The sequence below is a fragment of the Kwoniella shivajii genome, chromosome 11, assembly GCF_035658355.1.
Source record: "Kwoniella shivajii chromosome 11, complete sequence".
NCBI lineage: Eukaryota > Fungi > Basidiomycota > Tremellomycetes > Tremellales > Cryptococcaceae > Kwoniella > Kwoniella shivajii.
In genome coordinates, this window is record NC_085918.1 from 601,484 (window position 1) to 621,378 (window position 19,895).

Sequence of the window (19,895 nt, forward strand, 5' to 3'; positions counted from 1 at the left end):
ACTTCAAAGCTGACTTCGACGATCAATAAATATGAGTAACGTTTGAAGCGTTCGAAGATGATTTGCAGACGCGTCAATTAAGTGGTCTAGCGATAATGAATGTCGATGATAATCAGTAAATGGACGGAGTTCGAATACAGATCAAGACGTATTTCGTCTTAATCTGCCCACTCCAACGTACCGCGTCCGAACCCTGATTCCCAGGAGAAACGTGGCATGATGTATCATTTGCAAAGACATAAAATTCATGATAGTGACAACATATAAACACATGCGCAAAGATAAATCTTGAAACCAACTTCTAGAGATCTGTTCTTATTTCTGCTCAACAATGACAGTTTCTATGAACCATGTACAACATCAGCTTTGTACTCCGCACGCGTACAACGCTAAAAAGGGTATGAGACGACGACTCACTCTTCCTTTCTGCCTTGGGCTTGTCTCTTCCTTTTCTACTGTGATCTCTTCTTCTATCTTCTTTGACTTTCCTAGACTCGATCATCTCTCTCTTCAGCTTGGTAGCATTATGTATAGATTGAGGAACATGTCTTCGTTCCTTGACTGATCTGACACCCTTTTCAGCTGAATATCTCTCAATAAGTTTTTGTCGATGTTCAATCGATTGTCTTTCTTTAGTTGATACAGGTCCAAGTTTCTTCGATGCATTGGATTTCCATATTCTCACATTTCCATCGTCGGATGCTGAAAGAACGAAATCTGCTGTTGGAGTATATGTCACATCGAACACTCTGTGGAAAAGGAGGGTAAAGATAAAATCAGCTCATGACCTTGGATAAAATATGATGTATGTGATTGATCAAAACATACCTCTGCATTCGCTTGGTATGATACACGTCTCTTGATTTACCGGATTCTCGATTCCATAATCTGATTGTTCGATCATATGATCCTGAAACGAACTCTTCTCCAGTTGGACCTGTTCGTGATCATGTCAATTAACTAAATGCCTTTTGGTACCGGTCACCGGTTACAACAAGGATCAACTTACTCCAATCACATCCCATGACTCCTCCTACATGACCCTTGTAAATTTGGCTGGGCGAATTGAGATTTCGTATGTCAAATGTATACAAATTATGATCTTCGCTCGCCAGTAACATCGTCGTTGGCAGAGTAGGACACCATGATAGATCGTTTGAAAGGAACTATATCCAAGCGGTCAGCGATGAAAGGATTATTTTGATGGGACATAGTTTTTATTTTACTCACTTGCATTACTATTCTTCTTTCAGCTTTACCTGTTCTTATATCGTACAAACACATTGTTCTATCATTTCCGACACTTGCCAAAACACTAGTTTCAGATTGATTGAATTTCACTTTAGTCACGGTTTCCAGTGAATTACCAAATTGTAAAGTAGATAATGGGTTCGAACGATTTTCATCCCAAATTTGAACTGTGTTGGATGCAGTTGAAAAGATATTATCTTGTCTATGATGATCAATTCCATTAAAACCATTTTTACTTGTATATGTCATTGTTGGTTCTAAATTTTCACCTAACCTATCTCTTTTTTTGAAATCCATTGTTAATCCACCTCCAACTTCTTCATCTCCATCATCTTCGTTTTCGTTGAGATCGAAACCATTTTCACCTATCGCACCTGCATTATCTAGGTTATCCATTGATTCTAGTCTGTTTCCCGAAGCAAATTCATTTCCGATGAACGATTCATCGTCTTTCAATCCGGGTGCGAATAACTTGGATCTCCATATTTTGATCGTGCCGTCCAATTTACCCGCCGTTATCATTCCTCTTTTACCATCTTTAGCTTCTGATGTCCAACATATTCCACCAACCATACCTTTATGCGCGTTTGGTATCTTCAATAGAGGTCTTCTCAATGCTAATGAATGCACGATGACTTCTCCATCACCTCCTCCGCCAGCTACGACAGCCACTCGTCTGGGATCTTTACCAAGACAATACACTCCATCTTGATGGCCTCCTAATGCGTCCACAAAGGGTTTGGCGAACATTCGATCTATCTTGACGGCAGTCATGGCCCGTGTGTATTCTCTGGGTTTTTGGAATGGATGTAAATGAGGTGCAAGGTTGCGTTGCAGCGGATGAGGAGCGGTAGAAGATGAAGGTAGATGATCATCCAGTGATCGTGATATCATTTTTATTTTCTATTTACAGTTGCATTAGATATCCAGTCAGCTTCCGTCTTCCGGGATATGAGCAAATCTGCTTTGACTTACCACCATGTTGAAGGAGGTTTAGGCTTTGGAAGACGGCGCAAGAAGACTTGTTTCGCGACAAATGTGCGTATGAAGTTAATGTGCTATTTTCACTGGATACGGAAATGCAATAATTGATTTGAGATGTTCTCTTCGGGTGTATAGTCCAACGAGATGTAAGCAGATCAATTAGAGGCTATAAATGAATCTTTCTGTCTTGTATTTTGTTGAAATTAATCTTATCGTTAAAAATCTCTTTCGTTGAAAAAGCAACAAGCTGGGACCACGTGGGGTCACCGTGGCCAATGCATGACGTGGACTTAAAAAGCTCCTGTTTGATATCACGGGCGGATCATTCCAACGGTCGGAACATACGATAACCGGAGTGTCCATGCACAAATTCACATACATGACCTCGTGCTCAATGTTTCGTCTGATGTATAACTGGTAGCACTCTTCCTTTGTAGCAATAATGTGACACAGCTTCATCAACCTATCGCCTGTTACCGAATTAAATACTCCTCAATATAATATCACCTTTTCGATTTAGAATTAGATAGCATACATATCCTTGCAGATACCTCTCTCTTCGATTCACTGACATGGGTGGTGAGACGTCCCCTCAGCATCATTGGAAAGGTGTTCTATCATCTGCCTTGGATGCCGTGGGTCATACACCCTTGATCAAGCTCCAGAAGATAGCTAAAGAAGAAGGTTTCAAATGTAACCTGCGTAAGCTGTCCTTCGCATTGGGTATCAACTCGAAAGTCAGCTCGCTGACCGTACTTTTCAGTGGGAAAATGTGAATTCTTTTCAGCTGGTGGTAGTGTCAAAGATCGCATAGCAAATGTACGTACAGTCATACTACTTACTGCGTGAACGTCTGAGAGGACTATTCTGGGCGGAATCTCGCTGATAGTTAAGAGCAGCGAATGGTAGAGTACGCTGAGAAAGAAGGTGTACTGATACCTGGACAGAGTGTAGTGATCGAACCTACTAGTGAGCTATGAAATTGAGACTGAGACCATTCGTATAGTTGCTGACTGCCCTTCCCTACAGGTGGAAATACGGGTGCGATCAGTTCCTATCGCTTGTCATCAGGTCACGTGCGCTGACGGTCAATTTCTAATAGGAATTGGTCTCGCTTTAGCTTGTGCGATAAAGGGATATCAGCGAGTTTTCGCAACACAGATAATCAGCCATCTTACTGTTCGCTGATATCTTTCATACAGATGCGTTATCACTCTGCCCGCGAAGATGAGTTTAGAGAAAGAAGTCATGCTGCGAGCTTTGGGAGCTGAGATCGTAAGAACACCGTGAGTGATCAGCTTACCGTTGTACTTTGAGCTCAGCCGTAATAAGCTGAGAATTGATCACACAGAACCGAAGCAGCGTGAGTCAAGTGGAGGTCTAAATCACAGTAGTTCTCTGAGACTGATACCAATGAATGAACAGCTGGGATAGTCCAGAAAGTCATATAGGTGCTTTGGCTTTGTTGTTGCTTATAATCAATCAGCTCATAATTGTTGCTATAGGTATTGCAAAAAAGCTCCAGAAATCAATACCTGGAGGTGTAATTTTAGATCAATACTCAAATCCCAATAACCCATTGGCACATTATTACGGAACATATGAGGAGATTACTGTCAGTCACGGAAACACTCGTCGTGTTCCAAAGGAGTCTTCTAACTGATATGGGATTGACATGTAGTACGCACTGAAAACGTCTGATTTACCTCGAAAAGACATTTCTCTACTTGTAGCTGGAGCAGGAACAGGAGGTACCATAACGGGTCTTGCTCGTGCTATAAGAGGTTACGAAGGTTCCCTTGTCAATGGAGCTGCATCTTCTCATGTTAGAACAGTAGTGTTAGCTGTTGATCCAGAAGGTTCAATTCTAGGTGGAGGCGAACCTGGGAATTATCAAGTTGAAGGTATAGGTTACGTGAGTTTCGTCTATATCGACGTTACTAGTCAGCCAATACTGGATACAATAGGCTGACAAGAGCTCTATGGCGATAATGATAATAGGACTTCTTCCCTGAAGTACTTGATCCGAATCCACCATTGATTGATCAGTGGATCAAAACGAATGATGAAGAAGCTTTCGCAGCTACTAAACGATTGATGTGAGTGAGCTCTGAACTCGTGTGATTTGAGTCCAGCTGGAAATACGCTTTCGTTCTAGCAGTCATAGCTGACAATGTGAAACCCACATAGTCGAGAAGAAGGGTTGTTTGTAGGTGGTTCTTCAGGATCAGCATTATCCGGAATTATCCGATATCTCCATTCAGAAAATGGAAAGTCAATAGCGAATGATCCAGAAGCAAACGTAGTCATTATATTACCTGATGGAGTAAGGAATTACATGTCAAAAGAATGGCTCCTCCAGACTGCTAAGTCAGCTTCGAAAGACCAAGGAGAAGATATCAAAGATACTATCAAAAACATCTTGGGGAGAGATTTAGGGGACGTAAATGGGGTATTGAAAGAGGCGAAAGATGAAGGCAAAGTTCTGCAAAATGGGGAAGGGGTGAACGGGCATTAGACAGAAGCGATTGTTTTTGTAATGAACGCTTGTTACTATGGTATAAATCGTTTAAGAGACATGTCAATGTACATTATACTCATTTATGTAAATTGGTGAAGTTGGACTATGTTTACATTATCACATGCACCGTAGTGTCTGGCGTACTGTCGTTATATGCTAGGTATATGTGATACAATATGAAACGATAGATGATGCTAAACTCTATGTTATGGCTGCAGTATCGCAGATGTAGGATGGTGTGGACTCTTCACTCTTCTCCTTCTTCACTCTTCTCCTTCTTCACTCTTCTCCTGCATCCTCCTCTTCCTCGTCATCATCTTCTTTATCATCATCATCTCCGAGGGCATCGAAGAAACCTCCACCTTTCTTTATTCCCTTGGCCTGCACCACTGGTTCTTCCTCACTATCTCCTGCCTCCTCTTCTTCTGTATCATCTTCTTCGTCAAAGGTATCACCATCGGTAGATTCACCTTCACTGGCAGAAGCTCCGATTGGAGCATGATCTTTCCCAAGTTCCTGTTCATCTTCACTGTCGATAGATGTCGCTTGATCGTTATCTGAGTCTAGCCATATCCCTCTACCTTCTTTTCCTTTCATCCCTGGAGGATAGAATCCCCATCTGATTTTTCCATCAGCCAGAAGACGCATGACTATGCCCCATTCAAATGACATGATCAGCATATGCTCGTCTTGTATCCTGACGAGAAGTGAGTTCCAGAGACGAGAAGTGAGTTCCAGCTTGTCGGGTATGAAGTAAATTAACTCACTTCCATTGGCGGCTCTGTTGATATCTGGTCTACCACTTTTAGCGGTTACTGCATTTGCTCAATATGAGTCAGCCTACCATCAGTCCTACATATGATATTCCAATGCGATAATAGTGCATTTAATGGGAAAAACTTACGATACCCCCTATCAATGGCTCTACCTTCCATTATTTTCCCACTGGTCCATTTGTCCTTCTTCTCATTTTCTTCTCTTTTGATCCTGTCCTCTTCAGCTAATTTGGGATCTCTGAACGTCCTTTTCCCAGCGTAGGGATCGATATCTCCATCAGCTATTGAATATGGTATTTTGAGTATCGTTTCTAATGGTAGATGTCTCGCGCAGAAAGTGATACATGAAGGTAATGATGCTATTTGTGAGATAGGAATGGCTATTATTTGGTAGTCATGGAGTCAGTAACCATTATGGAGCGTGAGAAATTGAGATTCAACATATGAGAGAGAGAGAGTGGACGTACTAGCTGCTAGCGCTTGGATTTCCAATCCTACTAAAGAAGGACAGACTAATCCCGGACAATCGACAATTCGTATCTCCTTTTTAGTTCCCCAAAACATCGTCTGAAAGTGTTTTGTCTAAGCTCCATACAACATTAGCACGGATCAACTGATATGACATATCTCTTGGGAATATATAGGGCGAACTTACTTTACCTGGAGTTCGACTCGCTCGCACTTTCTGCTCGCCCAAAAGTGCATTTAGCAGAGAAGATTTTCCGACATTTGGTTGACCTATCAATCCTATTGTCAAAGGTTCCTTGGTGGGATCTCGTGCATAGGATTGATTTTGATCATCCTCGGCCACTGAAGGTATTTGTATTTCCGATGATTCCTCTTCCTTCTCTATAGTAGGTGGTTCCGGCCCAGGAGTGGGCTCAGACGGTAGCTCGTGAGAAGGGACGTTCTGATAGTCTTCATGGGCAAGGGCAGACCAGTCCACTGCTGTTCGTACGGATGGTTTCCATTCTTTCAATCTGGTCGATTCCTCTTTGACCCATGTCGGAGGTTGTAGTAATCGTTCATGAGCTGTTTTCAGTGCTACGATGAGTTCTTCTAGTGAGTCCTGAGGTATATCAGGTCGATGTCTCCCTTTACCTAAGCATGAACAGCATTAGCAAATTCATTTATTTTTCATCAATGAACGGAGAAATATCCAGATTAAACGGCCGGCAAAATAACCTACCGTCTGCTAAGAGTTCTACGTCGTATGACCTTACACTGACGACTTGAACACCTTCGTCTCCCCACCAACTTCTCACCCATGATTTCCATCCTTCCAGCGCGACAGGATCTACCAAATCTGATTTTGTCAGAACAAGTATGATCTCCTTTTGGGGCTTAAGATCTTTGAGGTACGAGCGTAATGACGGAGGACAATGTAACAATGGACATCTAGAATCTAATAGTAGTAGTAATATTGAAGAAGCTTCCGTTACTCTCCATCTAATACAAGATTCAGGTATAAGCTTAATTCATGTCACTCAAGATACAGAGACAGGAGAAGTTGCAAAGCTTACAATTGCCTCCATACTTCTAAATTCGTTTCAAACCAAGTTGGACCTCTCGGAATTTCATCTATTTGATCTTGCTCCGACGACTTGTCCGATTCATCCCCTTTTGATTGCTGCTCATCATCTATCCAAGATTGTATTATATCTTCAGTGGTCTTCAACCATTTTTTGAATAAACCTTCTTCATTCCTTTCCACTTCTTTTTTAGTTTGACCATATTTGAATTTCGGTCTTGATGGACAAGACAATCTACATTCTTCATCCCTATTCATCAACAACTCCAAGGGGAAAGAAGCGCTTTCATCAGAAAGAGGTCTTTGTAATTTAATAGTATAGGCTAAATCTCTCGTGCGACTCAAATAATCTGATGATAATCCTACAAATTTAGATTGCAATTTCACTGAATCTTCATTTGCTGGTCCACCTGATTTAGATGTATTGATTCTAATTCTACCATAATGTTTATTTAAACTTGATAATTTTTTGGCATGTTCTTCTTCTGTTACTTCACCCCTTTTTAACGCTCTTTTATCTTGTAATTTCTGTTTCTTGTGTTTTGCAGAAGCTGGTTTACGTCTAGGCATAGTCAATCACGTGTTCTCTGTTTCGGTTTCTTTGTGTGTCCTCTCCTCCCTATTGGATTGAGCTGGATTGACTCTGTAGTGGGTATCGTATTTTGTTTCTCTTCTCAAGATGCTGTAGATGAGATGAACTCTGTTGAAAATGAGAAAGTTGAAATTGTAGATGGGACGTCATAAGTGATCGGATTTGATTCCGTGCACAATCAAAATATAAGATTTCTTATCAAGTTTCGGATCCGGAGAGATGAGTGATGATCAAAATAGCCGGTGATCACGGACCCGATAAAACAACATCACATCTAGCACAAATAATCTTAACCTCCACGATGGAGATCAGATTTCACCTCAACTATCACTTTCTCTTAACTCAATACCTTTGATCTGGACTGATCCTGACTCGATATGGCGACCTCATCCGAAGATCCTATCCTATCCCTGTCCGACTTGAATTCCGCCTCGGCGCTCGAGCAACTCCTCGTACTCTTATTCGAGCCCTCAGAAGCATTGCGTAAACACCTAGTACCTTCTGTTCTCTTGCGCTTGACAGCGAGATCCAGTCCACCAGAAAACTACAATGATCTCGTCGATATTTGTGAAGGAGTAGCGAGTGAATGGACCTGGGATCAGAAAAGTGAATTCATATCTGGTCATCCAATGATCGGTGAAGTCAAAGGATTGAGTAAATTGAGTGATAAAGAACAAGGTAATTCAAGTCCTACTCCAAAGGTCGTTCTTGACAGGTCAGTCTGACGTATTCCTACTATATCAAATGCTGTCTTTCTCGAGGGTAAAGGGAGCTGATGATTTATTCTGAAAATGAATATAGGTTATCACACTTGAACGAATTATATTGTATCGTATTCCCAGGATTAAGGTATATAACATTCGTGAATGGTAGATCTCGACAAGATATAATACCACCTTTTGAATCCATTTTGAATATACCTCAATCACCCAAACCTTTGCCAGAGGATTTCGTCACTGATCAACCATCACTAAACTCGACAGAAGTGAAAGAACGGATAAAATCGATGGACAGCGATGAATGGAAAGAAGAGTGCGAGAGGGGTTTGAAGGATGTATGGCTGATTGGAAGAGCAAGATTACGAGGTCTGGGATTAGATTAGACAAGAATTGTATAGCTTGTAGGAGTATTTAATATACGTAAGTGGAATAATGCATTATGCGTATTAACCATATGAAGAAATCCATCATACAAAGTCAACCTTTCAACTAAACTATATATCTCTTTATCCTGGTCATCAACCTCGTAAATGGACGTCCTGCGTCATAATCTAGTCTAGAAATCTAAAACAAGCAATCTGTTAAATCTATATATGAAAAACTATTGAACCATTCTCACACATTGGTTATCCACCAGAGCATGACCATAAGAACAAGCTGATACTTCACATTGTCCCCTCGTACATGTGACTCCACCCATTGCGACTGCTGGTAAAGTGGAACAACTGTATGATACTATCAGCTGAGGTTCTGCTCAATTTACAGACTACTATACTCACTCTACTCCTGGGAAAGTACCGTTCCTTACGGTTGGCCCATAAAGACCATTCATACATCCTCCACATGATTCAAGATCTGCTTGAGTATCGACGCACTAAAAACAAGTCAGCTTGTGGAAGTGGGAGATTATGTATGAGAAGATAAGGAGACTTACCTCGAAAGCTTCTGGATCAGTGCCCACGATGCAGGCTGTAAGACCTGAAGGGCAGTATTGGTGTTTGGTAGCGAGGGCTCGACGAAGACGCTCTTTAAGTTGTCGACGAGCTACAGCGGTAGGGGTGACAACATCACGGTTGTATATATATATTCCTCCATCCCCAGTAGCTCCTTGACAAACCTGAGAGTCATCTGCGTGGTTGACCTGGGCACAGAAGCAAACGTACGTTGACCCGTAGTGAGATATACCAGCACTTCCATAAGTTCCCGCACAAGAAGTAAAGCATTGGGCAGGAGTGGTGACAAATACGGTTCGAGCGGTTCCCTCGCTTGTTATCGTTGACGAGCAGCTGCTGAATGCATAATCGGTATTCAGGAAGTGGACCTAAGCGGTAGATTCGGGCATCAATGTCAGCTGTAACACCACCAGAATTCAGGAATGCAATACTCACAGACGCTTGGTCGGAAGCACAAGTCCCTCCAGAATCCTGCGCGTTTTCGTATGCCGATACAGCAGGATCTGACGTGGAGCACGTACAAGCTCCATCGGAATTGTCATAATAGGCATAAGCAGCAGATGCTGAGGAGCAGTAACTCTGTGATTGGCAGAAGTCATCTGTCAGTTGTAAGGTCAATCACAAGGTATGAGCAGATACGTCGCGCAACTCACTATACAGTCACCAAGATCTGTTCCGGTTGTAGATCCAGACGGTGAAGGAATCGCCGCTGGGTCGATACATCCGAGATATGCTGAAGCATGTGCAGATCGCACTAGCAAAGCAGCGGCAAGTATAACAGGAACGATCATTTTATTCTTCTTTTTTTCTCAAGTGTGTGTGTATGTATTTGATGTTGACTTGGTTTATTTTACGATCAAGGAATAATTAACCATGGAGAAATCTCATCGTTGTCTCGGTCCACCTTGTCATCATTATATATCCTCTCACCCGAAACGATGTACAGTAGAACACAATGAAGTTTCTCATCGAAGCAAAGCAGAACAATACCAATACTCACATTGAAATGTTTCAAGAACAAAGACGAAATATCCTCATTGATCCGACCATGAAAAGAGCAGAGACACAAAAAGAACTGGTACTGCTTCTCCGAACGCCACTGTTTGATCATACCATATGTTTGGATTTACGGGTGTGAATGATCGAAAGATGCATGTCTTACTTCCTCGCTGAGAATTCATTGTTCTCTTGGTTTACGAGTAACGCTTTCTCAAAAAAGGAGAACACCACACACAGCTGTTTGGTGAATAACGTGATGCAAAGTGGGGAACAATAGCTCGTTTGTTCTGAAAACGTATAAAATGACCAACGTGTCAAGGGAATACAAACCGAGGGTATGGAACATGGGGTTCGTCTCTTCTCTTCTTTGAAGTCTCTGGAGATATTACGTATCTGTTCTCCGTGGGTATGTGAATCGATATCAACCTGAGCGCCTCTTACAGGTCTCACAGACTCATGCTTAAATATTCTCGAAGACACGCATCCTACTACAAACATACCAGCGCTTATTTCTAGACTGTCCGTCACCTCAGATGATACTCTTGTGTTTCGGACAATAAGAATTTTCGATTCTGTTACCAGTCTTTCGGAGGCAACGAAAAGGGACGGAAGTGGTCACTCTGATATTTTCATTGTTCTTCTATTGTAATTGAGAGGAAAAGAAAGTCCGTTCAACCGAGACCTGTGGCTATACTCCAAAGGACTCTTTTCATTGTCTGCTAAGCAACACCGAAATCGTCTTTTCCTTTACTCGGTAAGAATGATTTTGTTCGGTATACTCGTACAGGTCATGGACCATGTCTCGGAATCAGGACAACCCCGCTCCTTCAAAGGACAACGAGGATATGTTCTCGTGGGAAACGGACAACACGAACAATAAAAATGAGAACAAAGAAAGAAAAAAAGAAAAGGAACAACAAAATTAACCTTTGCGGTGCCTCGGAGATTTCTCCATGAATTTAGAGTTAATTGAAAGAAAAGAAAAAAGAATTCTTTTTCCCTTGATTCCGAATGTTCGGGGCAAAGTGATTTCTTGGACCCGTACTTTTGGATGGAGAACAACAAGAATCTCACTGAGATAGAGAGGAAAAATCGTTACGCGTGGGAACACATTCAGTATTATACTATACAATACGACGTATAGGTGGTGGTGATGTACGCCATGTTCCAGCGTCTCGAAACAGACCGTCATTCTCGGACGACTGTATAATAGAGAGCTTGAGAATCCTTTTGATTTACATTTGAGTCCGAGGATATCAAAGGCTGTAGCTACAAGAGTGATCGCCTTTGCGGACTACCAGTAAGATAGTAAGATCATCTGAGATCTTGAGGAACAACGAATGAGTTATTCCAGAAATCCAATATCTCCATTCTACTCTGAAAGAACAACGGTCTATCCTCACGGGGATTAGGCGATTCTGAAAACTTCGCCGAATTCATTGGTAACAGCGTCAAGTGTCTCAAATGCAAGGTAGTCGATCAAAGCACGCACCACGAGCAGGTTTTCTTTGTTCTTCTCGATCGATTATGTCGTAGCCCGAACCGGTATTCCCCGGCATCAGAGATGGCATTAAATACTGGGCCTGCAAGCATTATACAGGCGCCAGTATGTGGTGATATTTACTATGGACATCCCAGCACAGCAAGAAGGAGACCAATGGTACTTGGCCAAGAGAGCAATTAACTACATCACACATTACAATCTGATTTGACCCAAAATCATTCATCGTTTCGCCATATAGAACTACCTATTATCGAGAACACATGAAACGGTAGACATACGACTCCAGCTGTACCAACCGATATAGTGTATATCGCCTCATCCAACTGATCATTCAACCTCTTTAAAGGCAATAATCTGAGTAGATCTAATGGGAGTGTGATCACGTTGAGAGGTGGTGGTAGTTTTGGAGGCAGAAGTTTGCGTTTCCAACGATCATTTTTGATATCATTCGGTTGAATTTCTTCGTCTCTTTCAGGCCCTGGGATATCGGAAGCTCCATAATTTCGACGTGAACTCTCTACGTCTTCGGTGTTGCCTGTCACATGTAGTGTCGGTTCCCATACATACCATCGCACAGCTTCTGACCAGGCTTGTCTACTTTCTCTACCGACTACTGATCCATAACCCCTTTCCCAATTATCACCTTCCTTGATTGCACCTTTCCATCGTCTCTCTTCGTTTCCATCCCACTTCTCTCTCGGTATCAAGACTGCTCTAGCAGCAGTAAGGAGAAGGGAAAAGATGAATAGTAGTGAGAGTGTGATGAACAGTGATAATCGAGCTTCAAAAGGTGCTATTCCATTTTCTATTGGTTCTCCAAGTTGGCTTATTGAAAAGGTTGAATCGGTCCATTCTGTCATGGAAGGCGGAGGAATCGAAAGTGGAAATGATTGGGAAACGGTGATGAATCCACGGAATATGTCGCCATTCATTGACCAGCTGAAAATAGCGAAAAGACCCAATACTAATGGCATTACCAGTCCTGCTGTTTTTACTGATCTGACTAATATCCTTCTCAGGAGTACTGATAAAGGCAATACGCCTTGTATGAGGATCGGTATTGAAGGAGGATAAGGAAGGATCAGAAGGAAGGTCGACGCAGGAATTGAAACAAGTATGAGATTGTATGCTGTTTGAGTGAAGGAAGGGAATAGGGAGAAAATGAGGGATAGGTAGAGTGGTAAATCCATGAAGAACCGAATGGGTTCGGATGGACATTGTATTGCCTGTAACCATGTAACATATAAGCTATGATGGCTCCTACAGAGAATGATATGTAACACACCTGATATAGATGTGATCCAGTCAATATCATCCATAAAACTTCTCTTGACGAAAGCCCATTTCTACCTGAAGAGACATCGTGATCATACGGTGATATCCTTTCTCCTGGAACCAGGGCGATATGTAATGTCAGACCGTATAGTACACAGAACGATGTCAGATGTAAGAGGTGTAGTCGTCTGATACAAATCTCAGCTTTTGGTTAGACGCCTTATGGATGCAAAGATGAGGAGGTCACTCGCGAAGGTGTAGCTATACTGCCAACCCTGTCCGATAATCGTCGTTGTGCTTTTCCATCTCTTTTTGGGAGTATACCGTTTGACCAAGTGAGATCAATGATGTGTCTTACAGTAGGATGTGATAAGAAAGGAGATGGGCGCGATTTTGCTGTGTAGGGAGGTAACATCAGATCAAGAGCTACATTGTTGCTCAGCATTAAATATCGCCAACTCGTACAGAATAAAGAACGCACCATTAACACATTTCCCACCATCTTTGATAGACCACCGATCTAAAAAGATATCTTGTAGTTCAACATCACTTTCTTCACCTGCATCTTCAATCCCACATCCGTTATCTAGCATGTCCTCAATCTTATCACTCAGTATATCCCTCAATTTCCTTCCTACCTCTGATTCTGCTATTCTTGCTCGAACAGATACTCGAGTACCATATCGTTTCGGATCAAGTAGATGTAACGCATACAGATACACTGCTAATTCAGCACGTGTGTTAGGTGAACTATAGTCGTTTGGCGCTGAAGACGATTTCAGATCTGAGATTAGATGACTCGCTTGATCGTTCAATGTGAAGTGAGTTGAAGATGGAATGTACCGGACATTGCTTGGCCCTACCCCCCCAGAGACAATAAGCGGTGTACGCTCTGTACTCATCATCGAACAATAGTATATACAAAAAAGATCATGTCGAGAGTGAGGTTGAGACAGGTCTGTGCGCAAAGGAATATGTTTATAGACAATGTAATTCCTAAGATGTTGAGATGGAGATGTTGACGGTTACTAGTGGTCAGTCAGAGTGGAGGGTAAATATCATGAAGAAAATCGGTTTCTCTTCAGGTTACAGTCATAACAGTATCTATCCAATGTTCGGGCAAGAAGACGGAAATCGATTGCACTATGTTCCTTATCGCATATGTGGACTATAACATGCTCTTTGCGACAGGCAGTCAAAAAATGCCCAGTATCATGGTGTGGATAGCCCCAGACGTTTTCCTGCTTGCGAAATTCAAATCCAAGCGAGACCCAACCATCGTGATAATGCCATGCATCAAATATACACCATCCCTAAAAACCCGTACATCATTCGCTTTTTAGAATTTAGCGAATCCTTTAGCAGCCTTGTTCTTGGATACTCGGAGGACGTTGAATCGGACGGTCTTGGAAAGAGGTCGGCATTGACCTGGGAAAAAACAATATCAGCGATTTTGTCTTTCATTTCGAATATATATCGTAGTCCGGTCTTGTAACCAATATGAGGATATGATCACTCACCAACGGTAACTTGGTCACCTTGCTCAACTCGGAAAGCGGGAGAACAGTGGGCAGCGAGATTCTTGTGTCGTTTCTCGTATCGTCGGTATTTGGGGATGCTAATTTTTCATTATCGAGTCAGCTAGCGATTCCTCAAGTGATGGGGGGAACTCAAAAGCTGATCACTCACAAATGAAGGTACTCTCGTCTGATGATGATGGTGTTGGTCATCTTGGTAGAGTGGACGACACCAGTAAGGATTCGACCTCGGATAGAGATGTCACCGGTGAAAGGACATTTTTTGTCGATGTAAGTACCGTTAATGGCCTCTGCATTGACATGTTAGCGCGAGTAAAGAAGGATGCGAAAGTAGTATCGTGCGGCTTTGCCGTTAGAGGGCTTTACCATGTCATGAGACAACATGGTATATTCCTCCCTCTCAAACCCTCCGTTCTCTATTACCGAACTTCGAACAGCAAACTCACCAGCAGGGGTCTTGAATCCAAGACCAACATCTTTGTACCATCGCTTAGTCTTGGTAGTGACCTTCTTGCCACCTATTGTTTCCATATCCAATATATCCGAAACAATCCAACATAATTCCCCACAATGAGTTGACGGCACATAGAATCATAATCGACCAAAATTCCATCCAATCCAAACCATTCCAGATAATCCAGATAATCCGCCATTCGAAATCCACATGTAGCGTTTTGAAAAGATGAGTGGACAAGTGATCAGTGAAGTAGCGAGTCGAGAGAAGGGAACAAGGGAGCACATAAAAAGTCATTCAAAACATCAGCATTTCCTCTCTCTTTCAAACTCTCGAATCCTTCTTCCCCTAATAGCGAGATGGGATATTAACGCACCCCTTGACTTGGCGTTTTGGAAGATGTTTTGCTTCTGGAAAGCTGATTGAGTTTGCTCAGCCATTTTGGAGTTTTTTGAAGGTTGAAAAAGAGGAAAGAAAAAGGCGCAATATGAAGGTAATGATGAAGAACTAAATGATAGCGAGCAAGCATTCAGACCTAGAGAGACATTCGCACACAATTGGCAGAGAAAACAACGTATCACACCATACAGTAGAATCCTCACCGTACTGACGGACCCACCATACACAACTTTTCAACACCATACAAGGGAAATTTACCCTTATATCGTTCCTCCACATACCGGCAATTTCGCTCGGAGTTTTGTCATTTCGCAATGCTTACCGGTTTCGATCAATGTGGCACTTTGCTGCTTTTTGTTTTTCTTTTTCTGAAGCGGAGTCTCCGCATTGCTCCACGTGTTCATCGGAACCGATGCGAGATGCATGACGTCCTCATGAATTTGTGTAGAAAGTTGGTCATTATCGATTTTGATGATGATACATTCTAGTTGTACTTGCGAAAACACGAAACGATAACGCCAGCAAAATGTCCAAGAGGCTGAACAAGAGACAACAAAGAGAGCTAGAAGAACTCGAAGCACTTAAAGCGGCCACACCACAAGTCCCGGTAGATGAAGAAGAATCGAGCGAGGAAGAGTCAGTGGAGGAAGAGATAACCGCTGGACCTGTCAACGCATTCGCAGCTGTATGTGACTTGTTTGAGCTATTCGAAGCCCTCCAGTACCTGAAGCTGACGGTTATCTCAGCTCGAAGGGGATGATGACGACCAAGAGGAGGAAGATGAGGAAGATGACACGCCATCAGCTCCGGTGAAAAAGGAGAGCTACCCATTCGCTTCACTTGTCGTCAGAATTAGCTGACATGAAGCCTCTAGAGCAAGAAGAAGAAGAGTAAAAAGAAGAAGCCAACAATCTCGGGTATCCAGGACGACGACTCATTCGCTACCCCCGGAACGCCATCTAAAGGAAGCAAGAAGAAGAAGAAGGCAGATCCATATGCAGGTATGGACGAAGTCGATCGAGCCTTGGCAGAATTAAAATTGCAGTATGTCAGCTGCCATGCAGAAGTTTTCTCGACATGTAGCTGACAAAGATCCAATAGATATGGGGACGAAGGAGGATTTGAGTCTGGTCCTTCCCGGTCGGCAGAAGCAAGTGCTGAGATCAGGACCTCAATGGCTTTTAGGTAAGCTATTTACAGTGATACCGACAATGTTCATGCTGACTAGAGATCGACACAGGAATTTACTGTCTGTGGACACTAAAAATTTGGATGCAGATGCTGAACTGCGTCGTTTCTTCGGCTCCAAAGTAGTGAGTCTGACTGCATTTAATCACAACTGTGAACACGTCTGACCAGCTATTGCTAGATTGCATCATCAGCAACGTCCGGACCAAATCGTCATAGACCAGGTCCATCTGCCAAGCTGCGGTATACTATATCCAAGCCCAAACCCACCTATCCTCCTGCAACATCTTTGGCAGGTTTAGTGATGCGCGAGATGATAGAAAATGAGGTAGAAGAGATGTACGAGAGGAGAGGTAAAGAAAGACTAGATAAGGGAGAGAAATGGTTTACCTTTGAACACACTGGTCCTTGGCGAGAAATCGAGAGGCAATTCATGGGTGCTGTTAGCTCTCACGGTATGTGAACATGAGATATCATCAAGGTTGGAGTGATCTGTAGCTGACCGTTATGACTAGATCCAAATGAATTGATGGCTTTGCTACAAGTTTATCCATGGCATGTCGATACTCTCTTGCAGATGAGTGAAGTGTATAGGCTTCAGTCGGGTGAGCTGAATGTTGACTCCCAGGAAGAAGAGATATGACAGCTGACAAGGAACAGACATTGGTGCTGCTTCGGATTTTGCCGAGCGAGCATTATACGCATTTGATAGATGTCTTATGCCTTCGTTCAACGTATCATCAGGCGCTTCAAGGTTGGATTTTGACAGAGTGGAGAATAGACCTTTGTTCACTGCCTTGCATCGTATTATTTCGTGAGTGCTAATCAGACTAGCTAGAATTACAACCCGACTCTGACACGATGTAGTTATCTTGGACGACGTGGTTGTTGGGTAACAGCATTCAATTTTGCTAAGCTGCTATATGCCCTGGATCCAGAAGTGAGCTACTTCTCCCTGTGTGTTTGCTGTAGCTGATGAGGAATCAGGGCGATCCTCACGGAGCTGTGTTTTGGCTTGATTTCCTAGCTATCAAGTCTAATAACGGATCATGGCTTTTATCGATGTTAGAACAAGGCGATACTTCCCCTGCTGCCGCCAACTGGTTCGCTTATCCAGGTATGGCTTATGCAAAAGCCTTGGCATTGAGACAAGAAGAGGAAAGTAAGAAAAGCAAAGACCATACCAGGAGTGATGGAGCTTTGCAAGAGGCTATCACGGATTTCCCGCAAGTGGTGACTCTACTTGCGGATAAGATAGGTGCTAGTCTACCGGAAGGAGCGAGAAGCGAGTCTCTATTACAAATCGAGGCAGGATTCAGGTGAGTTTTGTGATTCTTCAACGTCGTGCAGGGATTTCACAGCTGAAATGGTAATTTAGCGAAACACCATCAAACGTCATACATCTTCTGTCACACATCTACGTATCACGTTCCGAGGCATTATGGAAAGATGAGAAGCGAATCAAATGGTTCGCATCACAAGTGGCTCTTGCAGTACCTAAATTGAATGAACCAACAGCAAAATTAGCTCGAGATGATGCATTGGCATTAATTCAGTCACCTCGAGATCCACTTGATGAGGAGTTGCCTTTACCTTTATACATCTGTCGTCATGTTTTATGTTCCGAATCTACATCTTGGGTAGGATTCTTACCTCCTGCCATCACTTCGAGGCCATTCCATGCCTTTGACCCATTACCACCTACAACGGCTACTTCAATATACGACGATGCGTATTTCGCAGGAGTTAGATCTTCAAATGGTGGGAATGGTAGATCCACAGGTGGAAGCGGAGGTGGTGTCATGATGGATTTAGTGAACAGAGTATTTAACATCGCCCAAAACCATCCTGAGAATTGGAGAGAAAGGGTCGAGGGCGCTTTTAGAGATTTAACAGGAAGAAGAGAATATCAAAATGCTCCAAGGGATCAAATGGATAATGTATTACAAGCTGTAAGTTTTTTCAGTCGAACAAAATTATATGCCTTGTTCAGAGGAACGAAGCTGATCATTGTGTTCGCCATCCGATAGTTGATGCAAATGGCTGGAGACGTTGTACAAGGTGGTGGTGGTGCAGGTATAGGGACGGGGACAGGGACAGGGGCAGAAGGAGGAGAAGGCGCACAAATGCCTGGTGGATTCCCAGGAGATGACTAGGTTCACCTGGAATCTTAGCATAGATAGATGAAGCATTTGACCAACCATGCATGTGTAGCAATATTGCTGTCCGAAAATGTCTCTTGTCATGTAGCCCACATTCTGACATCACCGAGCAAGTTTTATAAATCATTCTTCGTAATTGACCTGCACCGAATACAATACGTGCCTGAATCGAGATTGTTGTGATGATCGCTTCAAAGTCCCGATATTCACTGACGCCTTCCTCGACTTCTCTTCTAGCTTTGTATTCACCATCATAGAACATCATTGATGTCCTCATAGACAATACCGATCGAACACAGTTCAGACGTGTAGCTTCAAACAATGAGCTCGGCATATGGAGATGCATATGCTGTTAAAGTGACTTCTGGCGTATTGGTCACTTGGTAAGTCCCTCCATATCCCTCAACTCCTGACTCGTCTACCTTCTGATTTAGACAATCTAATGGTCAATCACTCATAAGAACACATGCTGATCTTGCGATGGAATATGAATAACATAGTGATTCAGCCGCCAAACAGATCTTGCTTCATCTAGATTCAAAGAGAGATGGCCCTTATAAATTCATGATTCGTGATAGTGAGTATTGACATTCATCATTCATCATTCATCATTCATCATTCATCATTCATCATTCATCATTCATCATTCATCATTCTTATTCATTCTCATTCGTTCCTCGCTTGAGGGCAAGTCAGATTATACTTGATAAAGGGATATTTGATTTACTAAGTGAATGTATTGGGTGATTGTTTAGTCGACGAAACTCACATGATCATTAAAAGGGAATACGTAGATGAAGTGAGAGATTCACTCCAGGACGAGGTAAGTAACAATCCTCCTTCCTTTCCTCATACCAAATCCTCATACCAAAACGTCATCATACATCATACCATAAACGATGTGTGGTATATGGACTGGAAGCTTACATACATATCATCGGAATAGCTCGAGAAGAACACTTATGTCCAAGATCCAAATTTATAATTTATCATCAGTAAATACATAGTACAAAAATAAGATACCCTGCATCACAATATACCAGCTATTA

General features: G+C 42.5%; 9 protein-coding genes across 9 annotated transcripts; 4 read left to right on the top strand and 5 right to left on the bottom strand.

Moving 5' to 3' along the window:
* Positions 1–315: 315 nt before the first annotated feature.
* IL334_007643 (uncharacterized protein) lies at positions 316–2,145 on the bottom strand (the record flags this gene model as incomplete). The annotated part of the gene is made up of 5 exons (XM_062939333.1): positions 316–341; positions 418–749; positions 829–937; positions 1,010–1,166; positions 1,231–2,145. The coding sequence occupies 5 exons, from the start codon at positions 2,143–2,145 to the stop codon at positions 316–318; spliced, it is 1,539 nt and encodes a 512-aa protein (XP_062795384.1).
* Positions 2,146–2,807: 662 nt separating this feature from the next.
* On the top strand, positions 2,808–4,753 carry IL334_007644 (cystathionine beta-synthase; the record flags this gene model as incomplete). Its single annotated transcript, XM_062939334.1, has 11 exons — positions 2,808–2,937; positions 2,999–3,054; positions 3,135–3,204; positions 3,338–3,377; positions 3,438–3,521; positions 3,587–3,598; positions 3,661–3,686; positions 3,741–3,850; positions 3,917–4,150; positions 4,237–4,334; positions 4,426–4,753. The coding sequence occupies 11 exons, from the start codon at positions 2,808–2,810 to the stop codon at positions 4,751–4,753; spliced, it is 1,188 nt and encodes a 395-aa protein (XP_062795385.1).
* A 282-nt stretch (positions 4,754–5,035) lies between these two features.
* IL334_007645 (uncharacterized protein) lies at positions 5,036–7,633 on the bottom strand (the record flags this gene model as incomplete). Its single annotated transcript, XM_062939335.1, has 7 exons — positions 5,036–5,406; positions 5,524–5,571; positions 5,661–5,912; positions 6,000–6,114; positions 6,188–6,633; positions 6,722–6,981; positions 7,056–7,633. 7 exons carry the CDS (start codon positions 7,631–7,633, stop codon positions 5,036–5,038), a joined length of 2,070 nt encoding a protein of 689 aa, XP_062795386.1.
* Positions 7,634–8,032: 399 nt separating this feature from the next.
* On the top strand, positions 8,033–8,757 carry IL334_007646 (uncharacterized protein; the record flags this gene model as incomplete). Its single annotated transcript, XM_062939336.1, has 2 exons — positions 8,033–8,370; positions 8,457–8,757. 2 exons carry the CDS (start codon positions 8,033–8,035, stop codon positions 8,755–8,757), a joined length of 639 nt encoding a protein of 212 aa, XP_062795387.1.
* Positions 8,758–8,975: 218 nt separating this feature from the next.
* On the bottom strand, positions 8,976–10,118 carry IL334_007647 (uncharacterized protein; the record flags this gene model as incomplete). Its single annotated transcript, XM_062939337.1, has 5 exons — positions 8,976–9,099; positions 9,154–9,248; positions 9,309–9,695; positions 9,763–9,906; positions 9,981–10,118. The coding sequence occupies 5 exons, from the start codon at positions 10,116–10,118 to the stop codon at positions 8,976–8,978; spliced, it is 888 nt and encodes a 295-aa protein (XP_062795388.1).
* A 1,927-nt stretch (positions 10,119–12,045) lies between these two features.
* IL334_007648 (uncharacterized protein) lies at positions 12,046–14,007 on the bottom strand (the record flags this gene model as incomplete). Its single annotated transcript, XM_062939338.1, has 4 exons — positions 12,046–13,056; positions 13,116–13,293; positions 13,357–13,531; positions 13,587–14,007. The coding sequence occupies 4 exons, from the start codon at positions 14,005–14,007 to the stop codon at positions 12,046–12,048; spliced, it is 1,785 nt and encodes a 594-aa protein (XP_062795389.1).
* Positions 14,008–14,444: 437 nt separating this feature from the next.
* On the bottom strand, positions 14,445–15,537 carry IL334_007649 (40S ribosomal protein S11; the record flags this gene model as incomplete). The annotated part of the gene is made up of 5 exons (XM_062939339.1): positions 14,445–14,533; positions 14,626–14,723; positions 14,795–14,933; positions 15,090–15,161; positions 15,474–15,537. 5 exons carry the CDS (start codon positions 15,535–15,537, stop codon positions 14,445–14,447), a joined length of 462 nt encoding a protein of 153 aa, XP_062795390.1.
* A 485-nt stretch (positions 15,538–16,022) lies between these two features.
* On the top strand, positions 16,023–18,840 carry IL334_007650 (uncharacterized protein; the record flags this gene model as incomplete). The annotated part of the gene is made up of 12 exons (XM_062939340.1): positions 16,023–16,181; positions 16,243–16,305; positions 16,371–16,540; positions 16,598–16,681; positions 16,737–16,809; positions 16,866–17,139; positions 17,200–17,289; positions 17,345–17,498; positions 17,552–17,624; positions 17,672–18,003; positions 18,063–18,636; positions 18,715–18,840. The coding sequence occupies 12 exons, from the start codon at positions 16,023–16,025 to the stop codon at positions 18,838–18,840; spliced, it is 2,172 nt and encodes a 723-aa protein (XP_062795391.1).
* Positions 18,841–19,167: 327 nt separating this feature from the next.
* Positions 19,168–19,831, top strand: IL334_007651 (uncharacterized protein; the record flags this gene model as incomplete). The annotated part of the gene is made up of 4 exons (XM_062939341.1): positions 19,168–19,229; positions 19,347–19,423; positions 19,602–19,669; positions 19,793–19,831. 4 exons carry the CDS (start codon positions 19,168–19,170, stop codon positions 19,829–19,831), a joined length of 246 nt encoding a protein of 81 aa, XP_062795392.1.
* Positions 19,832–19,895: the final 64 nt, after the last annotated feature.